The sequence below is a fragment of the Eutrigla gurnardus genome (assembly GCF_963514095.1).
Source record: "Eutrigla gurnardus genome assembly, chromosome: 9".
NCBI classification, from domain to species: Eukaryota; Metazoa; Chordata; class Actinopteri; order Perciformes; family Triglidae; genus Eutrigla; species Eutrigla gurnardus.
Window position 1 is genome coordinate 26074771 of NC_139923.1, and position 18939 is coordinate 26093709.

Sequence of the window (18939 nt, forward strand, 5' to 3'; positions counted from 1 at the left end):
CATTTCTTTACATTGTGTATTACATCTCCATCCATTATTCAAATCCTGCTTTCTTTCCATCCATGGTTCACGTGTCGTCTTTCTCTCTTCTCGTCTTCGTTGACTCCTACCCCTCTTTGTGCTTTACTGCCTCCGGTGGAGGAGCAAAGAAACACCGGCAACGATGCATGTCACACGTCTGCACATTGTTTTGTAAAAACGTTGCTGGTGTTTAGAAACTCTACAGGAACCTTCGATCCAATCAGACTCTTTGCTCTTTGGCTCTCACAGAATATCCCGCTGGACTGTTTGTGCTCATTAGCTATAAATGTATTGAACAGATATTAGCTTGTACGTGCAAACAGTGTGTATGTGTGTGTGTGTGTGTGTGTGTGTGTGTGTGTGTGTGTGTGTGTGTGTGTGTCTGATTAGAGAACTCAGCAGGTACTCATGTCTAGATTCATGGTATGGAGATTTGGGATGAGCATGAATTCATGAATTTAAATACCTACTGTAATTCCACTCCGAATAGAAAGTCTGCATCGTCCTCTGAGTCTGATTTGTGCTGTTAGCTGCTCGGCTCTCCGTGCTCTCTAACGCCGGTTCCGTCCGTCTCCTCTAACAGTTCGAGGCGTTCGTGTACGAGGGCTCGACGGGCGTCGTGGTCAACCTGACGGTGGACGACCGGGACGACCCCGACACGGGGGCGTGGAGAGCCATCTACTCCATTGTTACGGGAAACCCCACCCTGAGCTTCGACATCCAAACCAACCCGGACAACAACGAGGGAATGCTGTCTGTTGTCAAGGTAACGTATATATCAAACTGTCGCATGCCTTCATTGCCGCGGTTACATGAACTCACAACCGTCTCCGCCCCTTCAGCCTCTGGACTACGAGGCCTCGGCGTTCCACACGCTGCTCATCAAAGTGGAGAACGAGGACCCTCTGGTCCCCGACGTGGGCTACGGGCCCAGCTCCACGGCAACCGTCCACGTCACGGTCCTGGACATCAACGAGGGCCCCGTCTTCTTCCCCGACCCCCTGGTGGTCACCAAGATGGAGAACATCCCGGTGGGCAGCTTCGTGGCCTCGCTCAACGCCACAGATCCGGATATCCTACAGAGACAGAGCATCAAGTAAGGAGATGGATTTCTGATCTTCATTCACGTTCACTCGGTTCAAGCGATGGTTCGGAGTAAAATGCACCCTCGGTCATTTCCACCATGACAACTCCTGGTATACTTACAAACTTTAAAATGCCTTGTTTTGTGAGTACAGACCCTATGTGTACTACTGCAGAAGTTTGGTAACATTCCATGCATTATTAGTGGGGTAATTTACGAGATATACAAGATGTATCTTGACCAATGCTGACCATCGCTAAAAATGCTTCTGAGGGGGTGTTTGGCTGGATGTCATGGTGGAAATTACCTAGGGTGCATTTTACTCTGAACCATCGCTTTCAGTTGTGCAACAGAACCGAATGCTACTTCTAAAGTTTGAAGAAGCACAGAAGGGCACTTCTCTTATGTCAGTGAGCTTTCAGATAATTTCATCCGTCTCGTCCGCTCCGTCTCCTCCATCTCCTCCTCCGTCGTTTACTGCTTTACCCGTCTGTGTTGTACAAACAGGCAATCTGCAATTTACAGGCCCGGGTCAAACCGTTTACCCCGGTCAATGGAAGAGTCACAGAGCGGGACCGCTCGTTAACTTTAACTATGTCACGGGAAAACAATCCCTCCCTCACATAACATCATCATAACAGAAAGGCTATTAGCTTCACTATGTGCTACAATAAAAAAAAAATATTCCTCGTGTTTCTACAGGGAGGGAGGCCCCACAGCGTGTGATGCATTTCCTTTTTTACAGGATGGAAAACTCATCATTGCATTTATTGGCTTTCAGGCCTAATTTTTATTTGATTTAGGTTGCTCTCTTCCTGCACCGTGGGGGTTATATATGTGATATAAAGGATAGCGTTAAGTAGACACACGGCGCTAGTAATGACCCAGGGAAATAAAACTCACCACCTTGTAACTTTAATGCTCAAATTAGTGATGCAGCTTTATGTGCTGTAAACGTAGTCGCCATGTCGGCATCAAATGCTACATAACGCCGAGTCGTTATGTAGCATATATAGATATAGATTAACCCATCGAGAAACGCACCCACACACACACACACACACACACACACACACACACACACACACACACTTTTAGCTGCTGGACCTTTTCTCTAGTGTTCACTTTTACTTTTTTATTTGTGTTTTTAGATTTCCTTATATATAATTATGTTATTATTATTGTTGTTGTTATCTATCTATCTATCTATCTATCTATCTATCTATCTATCTATCTATCTATCTATCTATCTATCTATCTATCTATCTGTCTGTCTGTCTGTCTGTCTGTCTGTCTGTCTGTCTGTCTGTCTGACACTGAAATGTTGAAGCTTGAAAGGATCTTGGATCATTAGCGCCTCATAGCTTCAGTCTAAATAGAGTGGCTTCCAGGAACAGTTCCAATGATTTCTCTCCGTCGAGTGAACAAAAAGTTTTCTCCAGACAAATTGTGAAGTGGGAAACAGTTTCATCTAGTTCATCTAGTAGAACTTCAACAGTTCTTTCTCTAAATTCTGCATTCAGTCTTGACAGCTTGTCCTTCGGCAGCTGTTGGTCTCGATGAACCCGTTTACCACAATTCACCGCTGCTGAATAGCACTCCCACGGACGGACTTCCTGCCGATGCAGGACGTGCGGTTCAATGGTACGTTGTCGCTGAACAACAGCGTGAAAATAATGAATTCTTGTGGATATGACTCACTCGGGTTAGGTCGGGGTAAGTTAGGATGTTGACTTGTTTGTCGTCTGCGTGTGTTTTTCTTTCTCTGACATGCTGACTATTTTGATATTTGCATTTTTAAGCTATATTGATAACTCAAGAAGCCTCCTCCAAAGACATTTTGATGACATTTCATCTATGTATAGCCACGGAGGGCTCTGTGTTTATGACACCTCCTTTGCATCGTCGACTGATCTTGGAGTCGTATATACCGGCTTCGCTCTGACTTCATCCTCGCCGCTCCGCTCCTCTCATCTTCAGCGTACATTCCTCTATTTATTCCATGGCCTCCTGCGTTTGTTGTCGTTTCATCCGCTGACATTTTGCCAGTAACAGTGACTTTGAAGTGTCATGACTGTGACCCGCAGACAGGTTGAGTACACTGTGGCAGACAGACAGTTGTGGGGGGGGGGGGAGAGCAGAGCAGAGCGTGCACAGAAACAGCAAAGAGATCATAAAAATAGGTGGAAATCTGTTTGCCTTCTTCTCTCTCCTCCCCGTCTGTCCCTGCATAACTGTGTGAGTATGTCTGTTTGTGTGTGTGTGTGTGTGTGTGTGTGTGTGTGTGTGTGTGTGTGTGTGTGTGTGTGTGTGCGTGTGTGTGTGTGTCTGCCTCTTGGGATGCATAGGTCAAATTCATTTGACATGGAGCACAATCGGCGTGACTCACCATGTCAGTAGCACACACACACACACACACACACATTTGTGATTGTTTGTGGTTTTTTTTAGGAACATTTAATTCTTTATCAACAACAATAAGGTGCATCCACTGAACATGTTGATGAGGTATTATTACGTGGGGCTCTGCTGTGATTTATTATAATAATTTCCACGCTCAAATGAAGCGTTTTAAGTTCCTATATCAGCTTTCACAAACCAGCCTGGTCATCACACCCAGAATAAACAAATGAAAGTGTTTACAGCGGAGCGATAGAAGCATCCTGACTGGAAACATTACAAACTGGCCTGAGAGGCACAAAGCAGGTGATTGAAATCAGCCAGAACATCGTTGGTGGCGATCTAGCGACCATCAGCGATGTTGGCGATCTAGAAGCCCACAGCCGTTCACCCCGCTGCCCTTTGGCAAGAGATAAAGAAATGTGTCGAACCACTAGACTTCAGATCAGCTTCCTTCCTCAGGCTGGTTAGACTCCCAAACCCATCCTCCAGCCGAGCACATCGTTGCAACCCCGTTAGAACACTGGTGGAAAAGGGTTACTTTATTGTCATTGTACTAAGCTGTTTGACTGCATTCAGACAGGTTTAATGGGGGATGAAATATTTACCGCGCTGCTTTGGCAAAATTCACATTTGCGAGTGTCATTTTAGTCGATGCCAAAATTGTTGGCTCATCACATTTAGCCGAAAAATCCTCTAACTGAGCTGATTGGACTCAGCCATCAATTTGTGGCTGTGGCTCCGAGGAAGTTGAGCATGTCGTCGATTGGTTCAATTCCCGGCTCCTCTGGCCTGCATGCCGAAGTGTCCTTGGGCAAGACACTGAACCCCTAATTGCCTCTGAAGGCGGTGTGAGAGAATGGCACGGATCACAATGAATGCATTTATTCATTTGTGAAAATACACTAAACTTATACTGCGCCTTTTCGCACCTTTCAAAATAAAAGCCCTATATATATATATATATATATATATATATATCATATGTAAGGCCGTGCTGTGAAGCCTCTCATTTACCTGCTCACAGCTGACAAGAACATAGTGGGGTTAATCGGGGCTATCTCATTATGCAGGTTATTAGACAGCTTTCCTTAACCTTTTTTTCTTTCTTAATATCGTCGACAATCCAGTTATTTGCCTGCAGGGTGCAACATTCCAGCGGATAAATAAATTAAATCTGTTACACTTTGACAACGAGCTCTTTGAAGTCTCGAGCCCCGGATGCTCTCGTTTCAGTGTCGACGACGTGAAGCAAAAAGAGTTTTTCTGCAGGTGATGTAATTAAATCTTTATCTAATGATAAAAGAAACGTTTCACATGACTCTTACACTTCACATGAATCCATTAATAGGTGTTTTTTGTAAATGTTAAATAGCATTAATTAAAACGCCGCTCGCGGGCGGAGAGAGTTATGTTTTTGATTCTACTTTATTTGACACAGTGGTGAAAAGAATCATTAAAAATGACAACAAAGCAATTTTACTTTCGTGAAACTCTTCAATGACCTTAGAAAAACGGATACGTTACATAATCACATTGCCGAAGAATTTGGCTAGAACTCGTTTCACGACGTCGCTGAAGAAAGCCACATCACACAGAGAGATACGACAGCGTTGGCGGGAGACTCACACTTGCTTTTAAAAAAAGTTTCCTGTATTTCTGGTAAACCTCTGACACCCAGAAGTGTTCTGCCTGACGCGTGGGCACTTGACATTGAGTAAACATCACTTCAGGGTAGTTTTGTACACGAACATTTGGAAGAAAAGTTTAGTCAGAAAGTTTTGATATTTCCTCAAATCCCAATCTTGAAAATTGACTCTTCATGCTGCTCCGGTGCCAATCCAGTAGGCTGTGAAGAGGGGAGCAAATAATCTAAAGTGTCATTAAGAAAGTTTGGCTAATTCAATTACGTCTCATTTGCAGCGATAAGAGGTTGTCAAATATCCGCTGATGCTTGATAGTCTTTCTAACAGGAGGTAACTTGAACACAGTCTTTGCAGAGTTGAGCTTTGTTTTTCTTCATATTTCCCGTCCACAGCGTGGGGTTGGTGCTTTTGTTTCTCCTTGAAGTGATCAGAGTAAATATTTGAGGCTTTTTTTGCCCCGAAACCAGACAACAGGTCAAAATAAAGCAGACGTTTCCTAAGATTCCCCCACCACATGGAGATGCTGCAGACAGATGAAACCCAGCGCTTTGACAACAGATGGATAGAGTCTGAAGGAGAAAACGGTCGATTGCATCAAAACAAAAAGATTTCCTGTGTGTTTCTCATAGTATTTGTTGTCACAATACACTAAACTATACATGGCAGTTTAACCAACTCCACTTCGACTTCTACATCTCCTCCAAAAATCATCTTTTTTTTTCTTCTCCTGGCTTTTTGAAAGTGGAGAGAATCTCAAACAGTGGGGTTGTCTATTATTCAGGAGCTTTTTCCACATTCACTTCTCACTCCGGTCATATTCGAGTTAAAAGGGACGGGACTTAAAGGGATATGGGATGGGAAGCCGGAACGTCAGGCAACGAACGCTGGCAGGTTTCTTTTGAGGAGCCGAGGTAAGAAAGACAGTGAGACAGATCAACGGGCGGACAGACAGGCTGGGAGGATGACAGAGTCTGTGTGAAGGAGAGAGGTGTCGAGTGCTACAAAGGCTGACCTTTGAGGGGGTCAGACAGCATGATCGCCTAAAGATCTGCCTGAAATTGTCGCTGTCTGAGCGGGATAACGAAGAGAGAGAGAGAGAGAGAGAGAGAGAGAGAGGATGCAGGACATGAGATAAAGATGACAGCGAGACGTACCAAGAGAGCACACACGGGGGAGGACAGGATGTGAGGAAGGAAGAGCAATTCACCCACTGACTCTTTTTTTTTTTTAATAACGCAAGTAGATTGTTATCAAAAAAGATGTGATTGGCTGAGACTGCCCGTTTCCTGCACGCGTCTGCAGTTTAAAATTCTGGCTGCATCGAGCAGGGAAATGGGGATGGAACAGGACAGCGAAGTCAAGAGGAAATCAATAATGCTTGAACATGTATTCACTAATTCCAAAAGTTGGCCCGAAGATCAAAGTGGCTCACAACGGAGCACATTTGCCTGGCCAGAAGTTTTCTGTGTCTCTCTCTCTCTCTCTCTCTCACACTTTTCTTTCAACACACCATATAAAAAGAATCACCCTGTTAAAAACCTGCTAACTGGGTCATTCGTACAACAAATGTGTGTAGGCTGGGTGGGAATAACTTGTGCGTGACACGATCTCAGTTCAATCAACGTGCCAATAATCCTTTTTATTTGTCAGTGCTAGAAATGTATGTTGGAAGAATTTTGTCTTTTTTCTTTGACATGTTGTTAGAGCGTAAGAGGGCTGTTGATGTCTCATTTCTCTGACTGATATCTACTTTATTTGTTAGCGGTGACAATAAACAGCCCACGCAGAGAACAGAAATCGGTGTGAGAACAGAAAGGTTCAAAACCGATTTTTGCCATAACCACAGTTACATAACACCCTGGTTTCATTACCATATGAATTGTATTTGCTATATTTCCTGCATTGTTGCTTTGTCTGTTCTTTTGGTGAAATCTCCTCTTGCACGTTTCCAGTGATGGGAATAACGGCGTTATAAGTAACGGCGTTACTTTTTTCAGTAACGAGTAATCTAATTGATTACTCATCTCATTATTATAATGCCGTTATCGTTACTGCCAAAAAATGTGTCGCGTTACCTCATTGAAGGCAGAAAAAAACTGAAGTTACGCTATAGTAAACAGAGATGCGTCAAGCACTAGGACCAAGCGGAAAACGGCCGCTCAAGCTGAAGCCTGTTTCCCTTAGTTTAGACCGCCCACAAGCTCCTCTATTGGCTCTGCCGTTTCTTGTGTGATTGGCCGTCCCCGCTGTCACTCCATCTTGCACACCGACGGTCTGCTAGTCTGCGGTCAGGAGTCCGCTACTGTGCGTTGGGAGTTTGTTCTGCCTGGTTCACGTCAGCTAGAAGGATTGTATTATCAGAGGTTTCTTTTACATTAACGTTTGAATCGGTGTCCGTGTGCGTATGTGCGTGCGTGTGTATGTGTGTTTGGTAATTAGACGCAGCCAGGATGTCTAAAAGAAAAGTGGACATAAGAGACTTCTACACCCATCCTGCAACACCTTCACTGGCTCCCAATAAAGCAGCATATCCACTTCAAGATCCTCCTCATCATTTAAAAAGCTCTCAATAATCTGATCAATAAAATGTATTATTATTATTGTTGTTATTATTACTATTGGATTAGAATTGGTTGATAATGTTTTGCTACATGATTTTCCAAAAGATATATTGTGTTATCAATCCACTCTATAAGCATAGTAATTATAATATCTCCACTAAAATGGTTTAGATTTGTGCACTGTGGATTTCTGTTTGGAATGTATTGAGTATCATTATAATACTCAGATTTATCATAAATAATTAAACACGCACATGTATTTTAAGTTCCGTCATAGAGGGATGGAGATGGGGTCCAAATTATTTGACACATCAGTATCTAAAAATTCTTTGAAAGTAACGCAATAGTTACTTTCCAAAGTAACTAGTTACTTTTACAATGTGTAACTCAGTAACTACTTTAGTTACTTTCTGGGAGAAGTAACTAGTACTTTAACTAGTTACTTTTTTAGAGTAAGTTGCCCAACACTGCACGTTTCACGTAACTGCTGTAAAAGTATCAAAAGGACCACAGAGAATTTGAACGCATCGGTAAAACGTCAAAGTCCCGCCCCCTTCACTTCGGCCTGACGTTTTGATTGGACAAGGTTTTTACAGTCTTGCCACGTCCGCAGATGACATTTTTTATTTGTTCCTCATGTCTGAGAATTGAACGTATCCATTGTTACGAGGATTTCATGCAATATAACAGAAAGTGTTTCTGAATAGAATCACCTTCTCAACCTTTAAGTTGCTGCTTTACTCTGCAGTCTCCCACAATCCGGAGCTTCACCAAACCGCCACCCTAAATGGGACATGGCTGTGCAGAGCTACAGTTTCGGGGGCTTCGTTGCATCATCTCAAAGCCGGAGACAAGCTGTCTCAGGGAAAGTTTCAAGGATATGTTACCAGTTTTTAATTTTAATGCGACTCTGCAGGGAGTCATCCAGTCTCCTCGTTTTCCCCCCTCCCTTTCATCCGTCTCTCTGGGACGTGAAGGGCTGATTACAGGCTAATCAGATGTTTAGATTTGTTTCTCGTTCCCAGCAGCCGAGTAAAGGCTCGCCAAACATGTGGTAGAGGAGGGGCGAGCGAGTGGGAGAGAAGGAGACGGAGAGAGAGAGCGGGGCAGGGAGAGGCTTTAGTCATAGCGCCGGTGTGCCAGGAAATGATTAAAACCATCCTGAAAGATGCCAAGAGGAACAGGGGAGAGAGCGATGCTGTTTGGTGAAGCAGGAGTAAATTGCTTTTCTTCCTCTTAATTACAAGGTTATGGTTTTCAACTGATGCAAAGAGGGTGCTATTATGCACCTTATTATGATAATAACTTCTCTTTTTTTGGGTCCCGTGTTGTGTTCCTCGAGCTCGCTAATTTATGGAAAGCGTGTTACACTCGGTGAGGAGAGCACACTTGTGGAGGAGCCCTCGAGGAGACAGTGCCTTCATGTGTCATGTGACCGACCTTGCACGCTCGTCTCGGCTCCTTGCCAAATATTGACAATGCAAAGCTTTCATTTTGGTCTTTGATTTGCAGCCCGCCTCGTCTCCGCTGTTGCTGTTAAGTCGACACTGTGGGTCTTTGTTCGCCGTCCTCAGCGGACCGTCTGCAGTTGTTGGCGTGGAGCCTCCACTTGATTCTACCTGGCTCACAGCAAACAACGGTTAACGGGCTGAAAAGGCAGAGGAGAGCCTTGGAGGCTTTTTTGAGGTGTTTGTTCACGCTCTCGGACCTAAATCAGGCTCGGGTAGGACCCTGGAGCAGAGAAAAGAGACTGTATGAGGAAATCAAAGTACAAAGACTTAGAAAAAGAAAGTGGCTTCTTTCACTTGAGAAAGAATCATTTCTCCTCTGGCTCCCCTTTTCTTTGTTTTTCAACTTTCACAACGTCTGATCTGCTTCCTGCATTTTTGCACGACTCATCTATGATTAAGGCTGTTGGCCAGTTAGGCTCAACATTAGCTGTTTCCATGTGTTCCTACGAGCTAATCCCTGCCTTCCGAGTGCTAAAGCCTGTCTCTGAGTTGTATGTTAATGATGGTTTTTCATCACATCTTGTCACGCCGTGACATTTGTCCATGATTGCCAATTTAATCCCTCATTTTCATAATTATGCATATTAATCCAGCACTGTACACCATCACATCTTATTCTACACCTTTTCATGATCCAAGTTAACATACTTTCCTAGCCGACACGTACACAGAGACCAACCTTCGACTGAACCTCGGTGACACATGATTGATGCGACGGGCGCCGGCGTTTACTTTCCCCCCTTTTCCAGTGCTGTCACATTTATTTCCCCCGTATGGACCTGCTGCACGGTGCTGATACAGAGCAGAAATATGAACAGGTGTGACGTGGGTCATTTGTCCACATGACCTGAGCAGTGGTTGGCCTCTCAGCTCAGTTTAAGGTTGAAATCCAGCCCAGAGCTGCTCAACGAGGCCTTTGGAGGCGACCCCCAAAGGAGTCCCATATTTTTCAACCACAATGGCTTCCAAGTCATTTCCCCTCCGTCTGTCACTGTGTTAGAAAAGCACCACAATTTACAGGGTCGCCCATAAAGTTGGAAATTTCTTGTCTTGAATAGCACCAAAAAAAATGTTATGCATGAATTCATTCCACCTGGGTAATTGGGACACATAATGTAATCATTGCAGCTGCTCAAACGTGACTACTGGTGCATTTAAATGGGAATAAACAGAGGATTGTGTCTGAAAACACAATATTCCAACATTATGGGCAACAGTGTATCAGAGAATCACAGTTCTGCATTTTTGCAGATCAAAAAGGAATTTAAATGTTTTTGAACGCTGAACGCTTATTCCAGAAAATGCCTCACTTTAGCTCAGTTACATGTTGAAGGTGAAATGCAGTGGTTGTTTCTGTTGCTTTTAGCCGTGTCAAGAGGGGAGAAAGTCAAGGCCTTACCACAAAAACACCAGATTCCTGCAATGGGCCGGATCATTCCTGGCGCTCGGTACTTTTGCAGAAGATGAATCAGACGTCTGCGGGTGAATACTTTGAATTCACATCGGCTCTGAGTCAGCTGTCCCACCCACTTTAACGCCTTCGGCTGTGGAGGAACGCTCAACTGATCCTAAACAAAGTTAAAGCAGGACTGTTTTTAACACTTCAACATCTAAAAGCAGGAGATGGGGCGTCTCAGTGTTCTGCTGGTGAAATAAACAAACATACTAAAAGAAGTCCATATATTCAACTTTACTAGCATCATTTTATTTATCATAACAGTCCAGATATGTCTGGCCACATAAATCTCCATATGACGATGGGAGATTTGCTAATTGCTTTTTTAGCTCTAGGTTTGGTCTCCACCGACTCCTTAGGGAAATGTTTGGCAGCTACAGTAAATGCTTGACTTAATTAATCATAAATGAATAAAGATAGTGTCTGTCGACTGCTGGGTGCCAGGCAGATTGTGTGCAATCTGTTTTTACTGGTGAAGATGTTTTAGAGATGAGGGGAACTGAAGAGTCAGATGATGCTTTTAATCTGGGTATTTCACTACTAGTGACACCCGTCACGTACAAGTGGTCTTGGCATCTATTATTAACATTAAAATATTGATCGTAGCCGCTTTAATGGAGGTACCCACACTGTTTGAGCTGAGTATATTAAATGTGACCTTGAAGAGACGTCTGTGCCAATACGTTGGCCTGAGCACGCAACGCAATCCATTTAAAACATGACTTCCTGCCACGGCAAGTTATTTGCATTATTTATTTATTTATTTCAGCCATTGTACATCCCGATCATACCCCTTAGAACCTCTGAGCCTTTTTAAATAAATGGGTCGAGTTGCACCCAAATTCATTCGGAGATAATTGCGGGAAGGTCAGTTATTTCTGGGTGCAGGTTTGCAAAACTGGGACTCTGACTGGCACCTCAGACGTCACCGCCAGAGAAAAAATAGAGCCGGGGAGGAGTCGGCGATAAAAAAAGTGGAGAGAATTCATTGTCATTGCACACTTATTCACAGTTTGAGTCTCATGTGTCCAGGTCTTATCTCCCTTCTCGACCCCTATTCTTATCTCGCCCTTCCTGCTCCGCACCCCTCCCTCCTTCCTCCCATCCTCCTCCTCCTCCTCTTGCTTTACTAGCTGCGAATTTGCACAGTTACGACCGAACACAAGTCAGCTCGACCCCTGTACTTTGCGCTCGATAGCTCTTTCTGAAGCACGCTACGAGCATCGGCTCTCCTTTCTCTCAGTAAGTTAGACTCCAATCACGGGAAGATCTTGCCGGCGGGAGAGAGAGAATAAAGTGATAGAGAGAGGTTTAAAGATAATGTAAGACGGGAAGAACAAGAGAGAGAGAAAGGGGGGGGGAGACGACGGTATGAGAGAAAGACATAATGGGTTTTCCTGTAATATGCTGTCATTGCCATCCAAGTGCACACTCGTGTTGCAGTGCACTGCAGAAAAGTGAAAAAGGGGAAAACTGACACTTAAACTAGCAGCACTAAGCTCTTATGTGCTGCCGCTGGTGTGTGTTTATCTGCATAAGGTGTTTCATAATCGACTTTCATAGGAGGACAAAAGGGTCAGCGTTTCAAGTGACCAAACAGTGCAGAGCTATTTCACCTTCTCCTCTCTTTACGCACGCCTACTTACAGCCAATTTAAAATATGCAAATGAGTCGCGGGATCTCTTTTTGCCTCAGACGGTTCAAATCATTGCATTTTTAAAGCTGAGCAGAAACACCTGGGAATCGCCGGTGTTGTTTGACACTGATCTTTGTCTCATTATGCATCGCCGTCTCCCTCCTCACCGCTGGGCATTTTAATCAGCCAAACAGGAGTCGAGCTGTCAGCCTTTTGAAGAGCCCCCACCTGCACACGCCACACACCACAACTCGAAAATGAAGTGAAGCCTGCAGCAGCTGATATAGGGGTGTGGGTAATTAACTGATGATTGTAAGTAAGTAAGCCCAAACTCAAGGATGAAAAGTAACACAGCAATATATATCTTTGCATGTTTATCTTTACGTGATATAAATCTCCCATCAACCTCCTAAAATCCCGTCACAGCTCCCTGGACGGGGGTCCCAGACCTTGAGCTGGAAAAACCAGTGCTTCTCTGCTCCAAACCAATTTACCTCTTAAAATCAGAATATGCATGACCTGACCAGCCATCCTGGTCTGTTACGTGAAGCTTAATGATGCACATTCAGAGAGGGAGGTGAGGGCGTAATTACCCATCGACCCCCACTGGAAACCCACTTGTGCTTGGCAGCAGCAGGTGGCTGTTGTAACAACCGTACGCAACCTGCCCGGCAACAAACAGGAGACAGATCTATGAATCATTGAGCACCTGAAGATGCAGATGTTTCTCCAGAATTTGAAGAACAAACTAGGACTGAAAGGAGTGGTGTGGATGTTGAAATGGGCGACTTTCTTTATGAGAAAAGTGCAACGCCGTATTAGTATTAGAGAGCCATCGTCCATATTAGTTTTTCCTCTATATGCAGTAAACCTGTGGGCATTTAAAAGTGGAATCTAGCCACCATGCTCCATCACTCGGTGCCAGCAACATCTCGCTTAAGAGAAAACAAACAAGCAACGATCGGCATTTATGCAAAGAGCCTTTACAGCGCTCGCCATATGTTTCCCCTCTAAATGAGCTCTTACCACGAATGATCTCTCTCTTATTTAGTGTGTCTCACTCGCACCTGCTAACATCAACAACAACAAAAAAAAACATCCAGATGTGCACAGCGTATCAGAGCTTTCTGGCCCTTCACTGGATAACGTGGGCGGCGAGCCTCTTTCTGTCTCCTTCTCTTCAGATCAGAGCTCACCTGCCTCACACATCCACCAGAGCGACAGTGAAACTCATTATTTACATACGCAATATGTATTGTTGAAGTGTTTCTTTTAGGTTTTATCAAGCACCACTTTGTGCCATGTTATTGTAGCATTTGTTTATATTTTTCTTGCCTTTTGCCACATTATTAAACGCTGGTGAAATGAAAACCCCCTGCGGAATTACGACAAAAAATTTGCAAAACACACAATAAATTTAGCGAGTGCCTGCAGTTTTGTTAAATTGTTGTATTTTCGACTTAAAAGTGGATCATTTAAATTTGCAATGCTTACAAACTGAAAAGAAACACTCGGAGGCGTGTGGAATAGAATTTAAAAGAGCCTCGTAGGTTGGAATTATATTTCGTCTCTGGTTCTGGTTCACCTTGAATGGAGCACCAGTCAGGTGCACCAGACAACTGCAAATGCTCTTATACACACACACACACACCCCTGACTGGGCCCTGGTGCCAGCTTCAGCAGCACCTAGTGATCCCTAAGGGTGTATCTCTGTGGAACAGAGGAAAGACCACCATTAAGGTCACAGTGGGGGGTCGCGATATGACTGTTTTTGCCACTCGAGCACAATCTGGACAAATCACTTTGCTGTCTTGAGAAAATATTTCACAGTGCAAGCAAAAACACTTTTGCTTTCAGTCATGCGTTTTACTTTTTGCTTGTTTTTGTGTGTGTGTGTGTGTGTGTGTGTGTGTGTGTGTGTGTGTGTGTGTGTGTGTGTGTGTGTGTGTGTGTGTGTGTGTGTGTGTGTGTGTTTGCAGATGAATGAGGACACGTGTGATCATTGTGCTGTCTCATTTGTTGACTGATTTGTTTTGGCCTTCTCTGGTTTCGGAGATAACCACCTATAACCACATGAATATTCCTAATGGCTTTTTAATGACTTTCTAATTTGCCCTTTAAAGGACTCAAACGGACGGTCCCCCATGTTTGCACATTGAGGAGGAACCGAGTCTGTAGAATACTGCAGGGAGACATTTCCACTTCAAAGACACCATAGCCTGATATTTGACTCACCGCTCTTCGCTCCATTGTATTTGACCGCCAGCTCGAGAATATCCGAGGCGTCTGCAGGAGGTTCCCAGAGTTTCTTGAGAGCGAATCTTTGACTTCATGTCAAATGAAAATGCACATTTAAGGGAAGATTTCAGGGGTCGATGCTACTCTAGGTTTTTGAGGCCGATATCAATATTGACATTTGAGAGAAAAGAATAGACTTTCCTTTAAAGAAAGAAGAAAGCATTTTTGAGTGCCCGATGGGTTTATTTGTAAGCAGAAAAACACATTTGGGGAAATATACCTGCTCACTTTCTTGCTGAAAGTTAGATGAGAAGATCAATCACACTTTCATGTCTGTACGCTGACAGCCAGCAGCTGCTTAGCTTAGCACAAAGGACGGGGCTGCCTTCAGGATCGCATACTAACGTGTTATTACTGAGTTGATGATGTCGTTCATGATGTATACTACATGTGCAAGAATCTCTGCATGCAATGTGAACTTACTGGACAAATGCCCCACAATGCAATGCATGCTCTTCAGACTTTGTTTTAACTGTAAGGTGTCTTGAGACAGGCACCCTTAACTAAAATTTTGTATTATCGTCATTATTTTGAGCCATACTTAAAAATGTCACCTTAGTGAGTTAAAAAAGAAATTGACCTGGGTGAGTCCAGCCATGTCATGCCCCCATCCCTCCTCGCTCACTATTTAGGGCCCGTCACATCGAAAAGCCCACAAAAAAGCCCGTGGTACACTCGCCCCTTTGCTTTACAACCTGTTTGTTTGACACCATATTTGTTTTCCCACCATGAAAGGCAAAGAGGCTTGTCCTCATACATATGCTTTACACCGCTCAATCTATCAGAAACAAGAAAAGCACTCACCTCACAACATTCTGTGTCCACCAGCTCCCACAAATGGGCTTTTTGGGCTTTGGTTATGATGGCGTGTGTCTGACATAAAGCTCTTAATCGTTCATTCGGTAGGCAGAATGCAGCACAAATGCCTGAGTTTGTAGGAGGCAGTGCCTTAGAATGGCTTGATGTCTCCGCGTTGCCAAGCAGTAACAATATAGTTTAGTATAGAGCAGAAATAAAAAGTCCAGTATGTAACCTTTTAAATGGAGCCAGGCAAGCTGGCTGTTTCCCCCTGTTTCTAGTCCTTTGGCTAGGCTAACCGGCTGCTAACAAGTATATCTCCCAAAATATCAAACTCTCTATTAGCACCAAGATGCTGCTGAGGAATACAGTAAGATATTAAAGATAATATCAACCCTGACACATACCATAAAAAAATAATGTTTATATATTTGGTCCAACGTACTTTACATCAAATATCCTAAAAACTGTGTTATGAGTGTGTGTGTGGTGATGAGGAAACGATGATGTAACACAGACCGTGTGTGTGAGATAGTGAAGTCGGCGATGGGAGGAGCGAGACATATGGAGGTTAATAACCTGTAACCCGGCTGTTTTATTGGAGGAGTCGTCCTGATGAATCATGTGGGAAGAAAGGGAGCATGAACGACGATATACGTGTCATTATTAACAGCACATTTAACCTCGCGGCAGTGCCTCTTCTGTTACAGTAGAACATACGTGTGGGTTAACAGTAGTAATCACTGGCAGGGAAAGTGTGTGTGAGTGAGGACGAGAGGGGAAAGGTTTGAGCAGAGGTTGATTGCAAAGCCATTTCCCAAGGCTTTGTCGCGCTCTGTTAGCTGAAGTGCTCTATTTCGAAGACAATTTGTCTGCTGCTGAGCACTTTGGCAAAGAGTGGCCTTGTGGTGAAGAAAGTCTGTAGTCCTGTGTGTGTGTGTGAAGAACTTTTAGCTTCCTCTGCGTGCATTTTGTGCATGTAGGAGTGATGTTTCACCGACAACCGTACACACTTAGAGTGCACGTTTCTGCATGGATATGAAGAGAAAGTAGTGCCAGAGAGCTCCTGAATCAATCGCCTGTGACATTAACGCAGACGCAAGCTCCTTCCAATCACCATCCGCCGGCCATCAGCGGCTGGGCTTGAGTGGCCGCATTAGCGGGGTCGCGATCCACTCTTTGGCTCGTCGTCAAGGAGATGCCGGCTTGGCCGTTTGCCCACAAGATTTTTTCGAAGAGGTCGTCCATTATCTTCAAATAGCAGCGCTGCCGCAGTCACCGGCACATGCACTCGTTTTTTTTAATCGGGGACAAATATGGATTATTCAAATGTCTTGTCGGTTGTTGTGTCTATGTGGGAGATGCATGGAACCTAAACATATAGGACCTTAAACTTGAGACATCTCTTCTATAAGAGGTGCTGTTTTAGTGCTTATATAGTCCCAACTCCTCACCTGTTTTATTTCCTCTCTTGCAGGTTCGCTGTTCTGCGAGACCCGGCGGGCTGGCTGAGCGTGAGCCCGGTGGCAGGAACTGTCAACACGTCGGCCTCGCTGGACCGCGAGTCTCCGTACGTCCGTGACAATAAATACACAGCTGTCTTCATCGCCACAGATAACGGTGAGTGGTAGATACCCTACAGTATGAAAATCATAGAGGTCAGGATGTTTTATTGTCACACACACTCAGTAGAGACATCGTTCACACTGAGCAATGAAATGACTTCAAATAGAAAATACAATAGTAACCAATACAAATATAAAACTAAAGGTATAAATGTGTAAAAATATGTACAAAAGAACAACAAGTATTCAGAAAAAAATCACTGAGAAATTGGATTATTAGGAAGGCTCATAATCCAGCAAATGTGGATTTTTTAGAAGTGAAAAAAAATCAGTTTTACACATTTAAATGTGTTAAAAACAGATTTGGACTTTAACTACCACTCAAATGAACCAGTTAAGGTGTTTTTTTTTGTTTCAATACTTCCCACTGTAGATGTAGTCTCACTTCCATAATTATGATAACCTCCTGTGTGAATCATGACAGCAAACATGAAAAAGTAGACCCCAAACCGGCCTCTACATATAAGTACAGTTCACTCTGAGAAAGGACTCGCCCGGCCGGTTAGCTTCACCTGGCCACAGCGAAGCTGTCGTTATCCCGTGGTGATAATGGGATGGCCTGAGGTGGCACCGCTTCCAATGGCACATATGGTCGCTGGCTGGCAGCGTCGGCGGAGACTTCTCCGTGACACAGATGAGTGCCCCGGCGAGCCTTTTTTTTTTCTCTCTTCGCTTCGCTCTTCCCTGTGTCTCGCTGTCTCTTTGTCCCTCTCTTTCAATGTCTCTCTCCCCTCTCCCTATCAATTTATCTGCTCGCCCATGCTCAGGGAGATTCTTGACAGATCCATTAAAGGGAACTGAGAGATTGTATTAGTAGGCAGCAGAATAGCACTGTTGTGCTGGGTGAAACCCAGCAGCTTTAGAAAGATGAGCGTTGAAAGAGGAGTAATGATGGGGGCAGGAGGAGGAGGTGGACGGGTCAACGGGAGGAGAGAAAGGACGGGGACATGAGAGGCGATAACAGGGAGAGAGATATAAAGCTGAGGAAGTGGGTGAGGAAGAGGACGGTGAAGACTGTGAGTGGACGGGACAGCGAGGAAGATTAGCGGTGGTGTTCAATAAACTGATCACAAGACTGTTATGTATCTGATTTAAAGGGATAGTTTCACATTCTGGGAAAATGTTTATATGGTACCACCAGCAGCTGGTTAGCTTAGCATAAAGACTGGAAACAGCATTACAACAAAAACACATTTCACCTTCCAACAACTCTAAAGGTCACTAATTAATACACTCATGTATAAACAAATGAGACATTGTTTATTAACAAAAAAAAACAAAGGGTGAGAATGAGATATTATTGGTTCAGTATGGGCTAAACTAACCGGTTGCTGGCTGTATATCTCCATATTTACTTATAAATATCCCATATTAAAGCTATGGTCTACATTCTGAAAATCAGTTGAGCCTCTGAGACAGATTTGAAAAAAGCATCCCGCCCCCCCAACCAAACCCCTCCCCTCAGTGTTCCCCGATTGGACGAGGCGGGATGACGAGGAGCAGGGGAGACGAGGGGCTTGGATGGAGGGTACGAGCCAATCCCTATGAAACCTACGAGGTCAATTTCTATGCAGGCCTACGGCTGATAGACTGAATGGATTTTTTATTCCAAATCGTAGAATATAGCTTTAAGTGGGATTAATCATCTCATCTCACTAATTTCAAAAAACTTAAACTTAAAATAAAAAATGTCAAGTTGTTGATGGTAAAATAAAAGTCAGAACATCACCAGGGTCAGAATTTGAGCTTTAATATCCGGCAGCCAGTGACGGTTGAGATGTTTCAGACTCGCCCTCCCTCGAGCCAAACCAGGAAACTCCAACTGTACTTCATTCTCTGTGTGTCGAACACGTACAAGATGACTAGATTTACTTTGTCCATACTTCTCCCGGACAACTATTCT

The 18939-nt window shown here is 44.0% G+C and overlaps 2 protein-coding genes across 2 annotated transcripts in view; one reads left to right on the forward strand and one right to left on the reverse strand.

Moving 5' to 3' along the window:
• The window catches only part of cdh13 (cadherin 13, H-cadherin (heart)), a 291682-nt gene that overhangs the window by 234211 nt on the left and 38532 nt on the right, over positions 1-18939 (forward strand). The window contains exons 9-11 of the mRNA XM_084018321.1: positions 605-787; positions 864-1117; positions 16889-17031. Of these exons, the coding sequence (XP_083874447.1) occupies positions 605-787; positions 864-1117; positions 16889-17031 (580 nt within the window). The remainder of the gene's footprint in view (positions 1-604; positions 788-863; positions 1118-16888; positions 17032-18939) is intronic.
• hsbp1b (heat shock factor binding protein 1b) overlaps positions 1-18939 on the reverse strand; it is a 341874-nt gene that overhangs the window by 199220 nt on the left and 123715 nt on the right. The window lies entirely within an intron of this gene.